Raw genomic sequence first — 12,262 nt, forward strand, 5'->3', positions numbered from 1 at the left:
CACGATCTTGGGAAGGCGATGGTCCTCCATTCTGGAGACGTGACCCATCCAGCGCAGCTGGATCTTCAGCAGCGTGGACTCGATGCTGTCGACCTCTGCCATCTCGAGTACTTTGACGTTAGGGATGAAAGCGCTCCAATGGATGTTGAGGATGGAGCGGAGACAACGCTGGTGGAAGCGTTCTAGGAGCCGTAGATGATGCCGGTAGAGGACCCATGATTCGGAGCCGAACAGGAGTGTGGGTATGACAATGGCTCTGTATACGCTTATCTTTGTGAGGTTTTTCAGTTGGTTGTTTTTCCAGACTCTTTTGTGTAGTCTTCCAAAGGCGCTATTTGCCTTGGCGAGTCTGTTGTCTATCTCATTGTCGATCCTTGCATCTGATGAAATGGTGCAGCCGAGATAGGTAAACTGGTTGACCGTTTTGAGTTTTGTGTGCCCGATGGAGATGTGGGGGGGCTGGTAGTCATGGTGGGGAGCTGGCTGATGGAGGACCTCAGTTTTCTTCAGGCTGACTTCCAGGCCAAACATTTTGGCAGTTTCCGCAAAGCAGGACGTCAAGCGCTGAAGAGCTGGCTCTGAATGGGCAACTAAAGCGGCATCGTCTGCAAAGAGTAGTTCACGCACAAGTTTCTCTTGTGTCTTGGTGTGAGCTTGCAGGCGCCTCAGATTGAAGAGACTGCCATCCGTGCGGTACCGGATGTAAACAGCGTCTTCATTGTTGGGGTCTTTCATGGCTTGGTTCAGCATCATGCTGAAGAAGATTGAAAAGAGGGTTGGTGCGAGAACACAGCCTTGCTTCACGCCATTGTTAATGGAGAAGGGTTCAGAGAGCTCTTTGCTGTATCTGACCCGACCTTGTTGGTTTTCGTGCAGTTGGATAATCATGTTGAGGAACTTTGGGGGACATCCGATGCGCTCTAGTATTTGCCAAAGCCCTTTCCTGCTCACGGTGTCGAAGACTTTGGTGAGGTCAACAAAGGTGATGTAGAGTCCTTTGTTTTGTTCTCTGCACTTTTCTTGGAGCTGTCTGAGGGCAAAGACCATGTCAGTAGTTCCTCTGTTTCGCGCAATATCCATAAACCATCTATAATAATAGTCAAATATATTTTGCATTCATGAAATGGGACAAAACAAATTTTAAATAAAGAAATTTCCAACTTGGTGGAAATTCATCTATCTTAGCACTATTAATGTTTAACTCCATGGAAGAGCTTTTAATGTGTTTCTCTCTCAACTTATGGCTCAGTGTGCTGACATCAGTTAAAACATATATTTAATTATGGGTGGTTCACAGTGAAGTGGACATTAATCTGTTGACACCCAAAATATATCAAGTTATTTGCTGACATGGACATTTTTATTGCAGTTACAGAATATAAAAATATGAATCTATATAATAGAACTACTCTCCAAACCTGTGCAATTGAACTTACAAACTGGTGTCAGGAAACAGAGTGATTCACATGATATGCAATTTCAGACATAATTCATGTTTAATAAAAAGTCATCTGAACATTTAAAAAGTTATTTTATAGCAAATAAACAACACTTTGTAATCATTCAAAAATTCTATTCAGCAACTTAGTTAATCAGTTTCAAACTCATAATTTGGATTTATTACCTTGGTTAATAAATTCCATCTGCCATACATAATAATAAGGACATTAAACTCAACATGCATTGTGCATGAGGCCATGTGAATCAACAGATTGGTAGATGGCAAAGTAGTAAAAAATAGTGGAGAGCTTGAGAGATAGAACAGCAATAATTTAACCAGCTTTGACCACTTTTGTTTCTATCTAAGAAAAGTATTTGGAAATGGCAGAATCTCAGGAAAGTAAAAAACTAAAAATATACAAGATACTATGTGTGGTAAGTAATTTGATAGTCTAAGAAATCTTGTACACTCGCCATACTTAATTTGAAATGGTTTTAGTATTATTATTTTAATATTTTATTGTACATTTGAATCTGCCAGTACAGAATAGTGATCAAACTATAGATAAATTTGTTGATTCTGAAGGATTTTTCATACAAATATAATTATCTTTCTCCTACAATTAATTTTTTCAATGGAGAAAACAAATGGAAACACTCAGTAGTACATTCTAAATGTAATATTATGTGACAATAATGGAATCTTTACCTTAGATTGGAAAGCAACTATTGAATGATAAGTAGTTTACATTTTAGATCAAAGATTGCTCAGACTTTTTAATATCTGTAGTTTTTTTTAATTTCCATGCCTGGATAACAAATTGTGTCATAGTTTGTTTTGAAATTGAATTTAGCCAACCTGCAGTTTGTTTATTTAAGTTGCTTAAACTATGTTCAATCAACACTAGTATCTCTAATAACTGATAAATCTGACTATATAACCATAAGTTTTGCTGAATTTATATTCATATTCACTTCTTAGTGGAATGGCTTCATAATGGCAAAGGCCACAAGCACTCAGTATCTTGAAACTATTTTCAAATCACTGCATTCAAACATGTTTTAAATTAAATAACAAATGTCAGCTCTAAATATATGGCAACTGGCTGAAGAAAGAAGATAATTGGTGATTAGATAAGATGGAGAATAATTTTTAATTCAGAGTGAAAATGGTTCCATTGCTGTTATTTTATGTTTGTGTTAAAGGTCCATGTTTCAGTTGTGATTCACTCACCTCTGAGTCAGAAGGCTGCAAGTTCAAATCTGCTCTTGAGAGACAGATCAATAATCTCGAGGTTTGCTCCAGTACAGGAAAGCAAACCATTACTATGCTATATTATCAAAAGTTAAAATTGAGTTCTTGCTTATCATGAATGAAATACAATATTTCTAAAAAGCGATAGGCAAAAAAATATTGTGGGTTGCACTTGGGAATTGTGCTTTTAATGCTTCTGTGCTTTAATGAGCATGGGGGTAATCGAAACACTGGTACGAACAAGAACTGGTCAGTATTGAGAAATAAGAACATCAAGCACAGACATGAAAGCAGAAAACTAACATATTTAAATGGAAAAAAAAATTGTTGCTTTAGATTTTTTTGGATGCTGGTGTTAATTCTAGAGGATTGTGGAGTATTTGTGGTATCCATTGCCTTGAGGGTGTAGCATGGCAATACTATCATAGATTTGGGTTTGGGCAGGGTTTGAGGTATCACTGAGTTCACCTCGGCTAAGCCTTCAGTATTAATACTCTCTGATCCCATTGCTTTGTTTTATTTGGCACTTGCTTTTTTGGCATCTTATTGGTTGGATGTGGTAGCAAGGCTTGAAGAAATGGGCACCTTCACATTAAGGAAAGAGTCACAGTTGAGAAGATCTTTGAAATATATCTTTGAGCAGACACTGTCTGAATCTTTGTCCTTAATAAGTTCACCTCCATTCTTGGCTCTAAATGGGGTGTGTCCTTGGATGGTTGGACTATAGGTGAACTTGACAGCACCAAAGAACCCAATCAGTTGGTTGCAGGGCCTCCTGAGCTCTCTGTAACTTTCATATGTTATTTAGGAAATGAGTTCACTGCTACACCTTAGACCAGCTACTTGTAGAACTGTTTCTTTGCTCTTGATACATAATGGAGCTTTCAATCCAGGAATATCTTATGTTTACAGCTAATTAGCTTTGGATCTCTTGGCCATGCTCTTCAACCAGACTGAATTCTTCTTGGTAGAGAACCCAAGAAGTAAACAAGAAAGACTGTAGATGCTGGAGAACTGGAGTGACACACAAAATGCTGAAGAAATTCCACAGATCAAGCAGTATCCATGGAAGGCAATAGAACATTTCCAGACATTACGTTTCATTAAAAAAGGGCCAGAAGGCCAAATAGAATGGTAGATACAAGTGCAAGGGAAATAAAATTTTAAAAAGTAAGAAACAATGTGAAAGGAAGAAGTGGCAGGAGGCTGAGGAAGAGGCTCTCCGACAGGAGGAAGGGATGGGAGAGCTGGGTGACAGGCAGATAGAGGTGGTGGTGGAAATAGAAGGAGGAATGAGACTAGCAAGGAGAGGGGTGATTTTTATTAAAAAGAAATGTTTGGGTGGGGGGGATGTAGGGAGGGTTACCAGAAACCAAGAGACTCTTTATGGATACTCATTTTGGACAGTCCAAATACAATGAACACACTGTGACTGTAAAAGGAGCATCCTTTACAGGGAAAAATTACAATTTCCATTGGGGAAAAAAAGAAATTATTCTTTCTGTGAGAGATTGCAGAGTTTTGAGATCAAGAGTTTTCTGGGTGTCCCAATGCATGATTTGCAAAAAGTTACTTTGCAGATATGGTAGATAATTAGGAAAGCTGACACAATGTTACCATTTTCATTGTCAGGCTAATTGAATACAAAAATATTGAGTTTCTTCTGCTTCAGTTTTGTAGGTTATTGTCGAGACCTAAGATAGAATGCTAAAATGCAGGCAGTTCAGGGAGTGTTCACTAGGTTTGTACCTAGTCAGCTTCCTCCAACTGTACCTAAAATAGGTGTACTGTTTCATGAGAAAAGGGTGGAGAGTGGAGGCTTGTATCTGCTGAAGTTTAGAAGACCGAGAGTGGATTTTATTGAAGCAACCATGATCCTAATGGATCTTGAGAAGGGGGATGTGCAAAGGATATTTCCTTTAATTGTTTTTCTCAAAACTTCCCTCGCTGGACTCATTCCTTCTCTTTTCTATTTCCCCTCTCCCACCTCTATCTGTCTGTCACATCAGCCAACAATTAAAATTCTGAGGAGAACTTGCAGTCAACAAAGACACTGATAAATCACTATGCTGCTGTATAACGGGATCTGAGTGTTCTTTGGACACGGAACACGAAAGGTTAGCCTGCAGGAACAGAGAGTCATTAGGAAGGCCAACTGAATGATGGCTTTTAGTGTTCGGGGAGTGGAGTATAAAAGAAGTAAAATCATGTTATTGGTCAGACTTAACTTGGAGTACTGTATGCAGCTTTGGATTCCATGATATACTTGCATCGGAGATAGTTTAATGAAGATGCATTGGGTAGGTTAATGGTTCCAAAAAGTTGTCTTACTCAAAGATTGCAGAGTGTCGAGCGAACTCAATGAGAAAGAGGTAATCTTATTGAAATGAGAGAGTAAACAAGTAACTATTAACCTATCCGTCTGATGTTGATTGGAAAATACTGAAATATATAACAAAAGATGTTATATGAAAGATGTTATATGATATGTTATATCAAAATAAAGTTTGATTGTAAAGAGTCAAGGTGAATTTATAGAAGAAAAATTATGTTTAACTGATCTACTGGATTTCTTTGAGATTGGATATTCAGACTTTCAAGGAGATGCCACACTGGAGGATGCCAAGCAAGATTAGAATGCATGGAATTAGACTAATTAATTTGGATAAATTAATTGAGAAAAGATAAATAAATAAAATCTTTTAATAAACAGGTCCCTCATGGATTGGAAGCCTCTGAGTTGTGGAGTATAACAGATTGGTATTTGGACCCCATCTAGTAAAAATTAACATCAGTGATTATGGAGGGAATAAATTTATTGCCAGAGGACATGGTTAGCGTAGCAGTTAGTGAAATGCTGTTACAATGCCAGTGATCAGGACCGAGGTTTGAATCCAGCACTGTTCTAAGGAGGTGGTATATTCTCTTTGTGTCTGTGTGGGTTTTCCCCAGGGGCTCTGATTTTCTCCCATCATCCAAACAGTGGCGGATTAACCATCCAGATCTAGGCTGATCTTAAGTAAGTCCCATCCCCTGCAGGGGTGTAGCCAAGTTTTAATGAGAGGGGGAGCAAGAGCACATAAAAAGGCACCACAACCATAGCTGTGTGCATGTGTGTGTGCACACACATCTTGCAACCAGCATGCATACATACACTAACACACTCTCTTAAATTGGCAGCCACAGCCAGGCAACCTTTGCTTCTGCCATCCACAAAGTGGTAGAGGAAGGGTTGTGCATGTGTGTCCGTGTCCTTCAGATCAGTCGTGGTGTGGGGAGAGACTTTCTGATCTCCTGTCTTTCACTTGTTCGCAGCGCAGACAGGTACCACTTCGACAACTCCCACCCCAGCTCCTTTCAACTTTCTCTCTCCTTTCTTTCTCCCTCTCTCTCTTTCTCCCTCCCCCTCCGAGCTTGGAGCCACCTGCCTTATTAGCATTTTCCACCTCTCAGCTCCCTCCTAGATTCACCACCCCAAGAGGAACGACTGGAATGAGTCGCGAATAATTTCAACTATTGAAACGATGACTGCCTTTAAAATTAGCTATTATTTAATAAAATCACATATATTTTACATTTGAAATAATTTTATAATGAGAATGCACTCCGTTCATTATTTTATCTACACTCCCAGTGCAAAAATAACCCTCTGGACTCCGAGGAGACAGGTATGGGTTCAGACTCGGGTATCAAAAGCTCCAGTGTAGGCTAAGGGAAGGGTTTGGAGTCGGGCATTGGGAGCTCTGAACCCTCTCCCTGGCCGACACTGGAGCTCCCGACGCCTGACTCTGAACCCTCCCCTCGGCCTACCTGACTTATGGGGCATAATTTGTAAATCAATTCAGTTTTTAGATAAAACAAACATTTTACTTACAGCTCTCACCTCTTGGGCTCTCCCTCTCCGATTTCAAACATCAAATTATTTTCATGCTTTGTGTTTGCAGCAATTCATGCCAGCTAATAGCCAAATCAGAAGGGAGTACACACAAGGAGATGGCAGTACAGATCAGTGGCACCTGTGTTTGAACTGTGAGACCATGGCATCTGCAGCAGTTCAGACACAAGTGCACCTTTTGAACAAACGTGCTTAGGGAGCGGTCACTTCCCTGCACCTGCCTCCCTAAAAAAATTCCCCTTTACCGCTTCTCTCCTGTGAGCCACCTCGATGTGACTTAAGATGCACAGTCTGGACACTGGTCAGCTTCCTCCAACTGGTCCTGGCTTGAAACCTCTTGCCAAAACTGCCTCTGTCCCCCAATCATCCGATCAAACTATTAGATTTTTAATGTCTCTCCAACCAAATTGGACGTTAAAAATCTAATAGTTTGGTGGAAAGATAGAGGATTGCATAGGCTGCAGCGCCAAATCTTCATGCTGCTGTGCTAGCTCCTAGAAACTACAGCACGCATCATCCCGGCAGTGGCACAACAATGACTCTGGCTCACGGTCACTGGCTTCACTTGCACAGACCCGCAGTAAGTATGAAACAATAAACCAAGACCAGGTTACCCTTTACTGAGTAAGCTGAAGTCTAGGGACTTGAGCCTCCTTATCCTCCTGGTCCCCATGCTCAGCCTAATGGTTAATCTGCCGCTGCATTTGAAGCATACTGGGGGTAGTATGTTAATTGGGTGTAATTGGGCAGCTTGGGCTTGTGGACCAAAAAGGCCTATTACCTTGCTGTATATTTAAATTTATGAGATATAAACCTGTGGGCCAGGGAAAATTTCTACTTATTGATAGTGTAAATTGTATTCAAGAATAAGATATGTATTCAAAAGAGAGAAATGTAAACAAAATGTGCAAATGCGGCAAAATATTCAGTTATAAATAATATGAAAAGTAAGAGTTCTTAAATGAGTTTCTGACTGAGGTTGTTTAGGAGTCTGAGGATGGAGGGGTAGCAACTATGTCTGAACCAGCTGTAGCACCTAAACTTCTTTCCTGATGGTAGTAGCTGGAACAGAGCATGTCCTGGGTAGTGTGGATCCTTGATGATTGCTGCTGCACTCCATGCAGATGTTCTCGATAGTAGAGAGAGTTTTGCATGTGATATACTAGGCTGTGTCCACTACCTTTTTTCAGGGCTTTCTGCTGAGAGGTATTGGTACTCCATACCAGGCAGTGATTTAGCCGGTCATAGACTTACCACTACTCACCTGTAAAAGTTTGCCAAGGTATCCGATGTTATACCAAACCTCTATATAAGTGCTGACGTGCTTTCTTCATGATGCCATTAGTGTGTTGGGTCCAGAAAAGATCTTCTGAGATAATTACTCCCAGGAATTTACATTTGGTGACCCTATCCACCTTTGATCTCCCAATCATTGCTGGATCTTGTACCTCTGATTTTCCCTTCCCAAAGTCTACAATCATCTCCTTAGTTTTGGTGACATAGTTATAGTACACTATTTTTCCAAGTTTTCAATCTCCCTCCTGTGTCCTGTATACAGCCCACTACAGTGGTATCATCAGCGATAGGTGTAAAGCAAGTAAAACAGAGGAAACTAAGTATGCAACAGTGGTGATGGCAATTGTGGAGGTGATGTTCTTGCTAATCCACACTGATTTGGATATGGGGGTGAGGACAGTCAGGATCTAATTACATAGTGGGGTATTGAACCACAGGTCTTGGAATTTGCTGATCACTTTTGAGGGGATGATGGTATTGAATGCCGAACTGTAGTCGATAAAGAGCATCCTAATGCCCGTATCTTTGTTGTCCAGGTGTTCCAGAGTGTTGTGTAGAGTCTGCGAGATGATATAGACCTGTTGCTGTGGTTGGCATTTGGAGTGGATCCATGTTACCAGTCAGACAGGATCTGTCTCAGCATATTTTAGTCGGTCAATGTATTTGCAACAAAATTAGAATTATGAATACATTTTTGATATTGGAAAAAGCTGAGAGGAATGTTTGATCTGTTTATCTGTTCTCAATCTTAGCATATGCTGATTGACCAGTCTTAAAATATTGAGACATCACCTAGACCATAACTTCATCCTCTCAAATTCTTACATCAGGTTATATTAATTTTAGTAAACTTGGTAGGGATTTCTACTAATTACTTTCTTCACAAATCGAGCCTCAACATAGTGTTGCAACACTGTCAAAACAAATCGCATTCTATAATAATTTAGGGTTATAAGTGACTCACACCTATTTCAAAAATATTATCTTTTTCTGGAAGATTACTTCGAATAATGTTTTAAAGGAGAAAAGTTTTTTTATCTATGAAGCAAAGATTGTAAGATGCTGCAATAAGAAATTTTGTTATCATTTGTACAATTTTTGTTTGAGTAATTCTGTTGAACTATTGTCATGTCCTTATTTCTGCAGGTGTTGGGTGTCTCTTTAATTGTGGTATCCTTGGGACTCGGTCTAGGATTGGGCCTGAAACATCAAACATCACCTGATGAACAGAAAGGTAACTTTAGTTTACTAATTTCCTACATAATTCATCATGTCGCAATATAATGATTTATGGAATGAGTCGCCAATAATTTCAACTATTTGATTCATAACCCTGAACATCATATTTTTTCAAAAGGTTTGCTTCCTGAAAAAAAAAAATTGGGGATTTGATAGTCAACTTCAAACTGATTTTCAAAGATATTTTCAGATTTTCAGATTTGCTCCATCATGTAGGAAGTTGGACAAACATTAAATTAACTTTTATTGAAGTTAGCATGTTTAATTGCATCATGATGCTGAGACATTATGTTTTGCTGCTAAATATTGCTTGTACTCAGCTTCTGATGTCTTCTCGTGTCGGTGTTCAACAATAGTTAGCCAGCATTGATGGATTCTAGTTGCCCTGATCCCACTTTTCGATGGTTGCAATGTCCTGGTGAAACCTTTCACCCATGTTTGTCACTGACTGCACCAAGATCAGCAGGGAAGATGTCCAAGTGCAAATGCAGCAAATTAATTTTCAATGATGTGATGCACTTTATGGTTCTGTATGCTTGAAATATGATAGGTGATCACAAAAATAGGTTATATTTTAAAAACGGTTTGTTATTAAGGTGATTTTCTTGATCAGCAGCCAAAATCCATAAACTACACTCAAAAGTGTTCAGGAAGCAAAATCTTTGTTGTCCAGTGTAATGTAAACATTCGTAATACCTGCAATGCTCAGTACACCATTTTCTGGGTGCATTTAAAAGGAGGAGATTTGGTGGTCTATTAAACAAACACTGCTGCACTAACCACAAGGAAGAAAGTTAATTCTTAAGGAACTCTCTCTCCATGGCAGGCACAAAACAGCAGGATAAAGATTTGTGGAGGTGAGGGGAAAATGGTTGTGAAGGTGGTAGGGACATGAAGCTATCACGGGTATCTGGACAACCCCCACCCCTCCTCTCACCCATTGCACTGGGCCAATCAAACCTGTTTCCCAAGAGAATCTGAAATTCTTCTATGACTGGATGACTCTCTGTCTTTCCCAGTTTTATGAAGTCACTTATGCTAACCTTGTTTCTCTTTGAACAGACTGGAACTGCTGAACAAATTCAATATTTTATTTTTATTTCAAATTTTCAGCATTTGCTGTTTTTTTTGTGATTTTCGTCATTCAATATATTTCTGAAATGTGATATTGTGGCCACTGGAATTGCAGTGGACATGACAAAATAACCACACAAGGCATTTCTAGAGGGAATTAAATGGCTTTACTCTTCATCACCCACACAAACTTTTAAAAGCCAAAATCATGCACTCCACATGTGCTGACATCATCACAAACTGATGTCACATGGCCAGTTTGATGCCTCCTGGGAGTTGTAGTTCTGCCATAGCACCAGTAGACAGCCACCACCCGCCCCCCCCCCCGCCCCCCCACCAAGAACCGGCAGAAAGGTTTGTCTGTCTTTTAGGTTGCCGACCTCTGCAACGGACTGTTGGCTGCTGAAGTGGGAAAGACATGTCCACATAAGCTGGTTTCAGCCTGTCAATAGTAAAAGACTGTGGTTTACCTCCAATGTCCAAAATACAGGTCGACCTAGTTTGTCTGAGTATCCTTTAAGATCCTTTGTAGGATGCCTATAAAGGTTAACTAAAAGTTTACCTTCAGACGAAGACATATTCGTAGTTTTTGAGGTCTTCAGCCACAAGAGTGTTCTCCATGTGACGATGGTGGTATAAGGCTCAATTTTGAAAGGGTTGGTTGTGCAGACTTATCTTTCCTTGCTGTGCTTTTTAGCCAGTCATAGGATGTCTGCCTCCGCTGCTAAAGCCCTTGGGGCTTCAAATGAACACTTGGATAACATGAGCCTAATATCATCTGCCATTCACTCTAAAAATAGTTGCTTGAATAAATATTGGGCCTTTTGGCTGCTGCCAGAACAACATTTCATCCATTAGTTCTAAAGAGGCGCTGTCTCCCAGCCCATCGAAATGTAGTAGTTTGGCTGCCCTTTCCCTATGGGAGATGCCATATACACTTAATAAAAGTGCTTTTAAAGCATTATACTTGCCGGTATGTGGTGGATCCCATAGGAAGTCGCCAACCCTCTTAGCGACGGCCTGGTCCAGGGCACTGACTAGATGGTAATAATGAGTGGTGTCCAATTCGACTTTGCAAAGGTGAAATTGTACTTCAGCCTTTTGGAACCACAGTTCAGGTTCAACTGTCCAGAAATGCAATAGCTTCACTGCAGTGGCTGCAGAGTCCATGTTTGTTCAAAAATACGTTTTTTAACTCGTCAGAGTCACCAATTTTGGCCACTAGAATTTCAGTGGACATGACAAAATAATCACACAAGGTGTTTCTAGAATGAATCATCTGCGCAACCTTTTAAAAGCCAGAATCACGCACTCGACACACACTGACGTCATCACGCACTGACATCACGTGGCCGGTTCGATGCCTCCTGCACAGCAAGGAAAGATAAGTCTGCACAACCAACCTCTCCAAAATTGACCCTTATACCACTATTGTCACATGGAGCTGTAGAGCTGCCATAGCGCCACTACAATATGTTTAAGGTCTTAGATTTACTATTTAAAAAAAACAAGTGCTTATTTGCAAGGATTTGTCATTCCATTTGAATTCATTTCAGTAAGCTGAATTAATTAGATTTTTTTGTAATGTAGCAGAGCCATCGACATTTTATTCTAGCAAAAATCATTAATTCACAAGCCACTGTGAATTAAGATTGTTTGCCAAATGACAACTGCAGTTGCAAACTTTGCGGCAAGACGTTTTTTTGAAACCCAGAAGGATTTGCTTAATTTAAAGCACAGTTTGAAGTCATACCTAAAATGTGTTACTTCTGATTAGTTTAGCATTGCCCATGAGTAGGAACATAGATAAAATCATAACTCCTGACTTTGTACAACATTTCTGATCAATGTTCTAATTCAGAAATAAAATCACAAGAATTAATTAGCCTGTGGACTTCACATTGAAATGAGAATGAGAGGGAATTTGAGTAATGGAGAGTGGCCAAATAAAAATAGAAAGTGTATGGTCTTTGAACTGGAATTTTTCTCATGTTCGCGCATTAAGAGCAGAATCAGCTTATCAAGCAGCCTGGGCACTTACAGAAATAGTTTGAGATGTTCAA

General features: G+C 39.8%; 1 protein-coding gene across 2 annotated transcripts in view; it reads left to right on the plus strand.

The window, feature by feature from the left end:
* LOC138736878 (ectonucleotide pyrophosphatase/phosphodiesterase family member 3-like) overlaps positions 1-12,262 on the plus strand; it is a 120,592-nt gene that overhangs the window by 4,829 nt on the left and 103,501 nt on the right. For both annotated transcript variants that reach the window (XM_069887026.1, XM_069887027.1), the window contains exon 2: positions 9,033-9,120. In XM_069887026.1, the coding sequence (XP_069743127.1) occupies positions 9,033-9,120 (88 nt within the window). The remainder of the gene's footprint in view (positions 1-9,032; positions 9,121-12,262) is intronic.

This window comes from Narcine bancroftii, chromosome 6 (genome assembly GCF_036971445.1).
Source record: "Narcine bancroftii isolate sNarBan1 chromosome 6, sNarBan1.hap1, whole genome shotgun sequence".
Lineage (NCBI taxonomy): Eukaryota > Metazoa > Chordata > Chondrichthyes > Torpediniformes > Narcinidae > Narcine > Narcine bancroftii.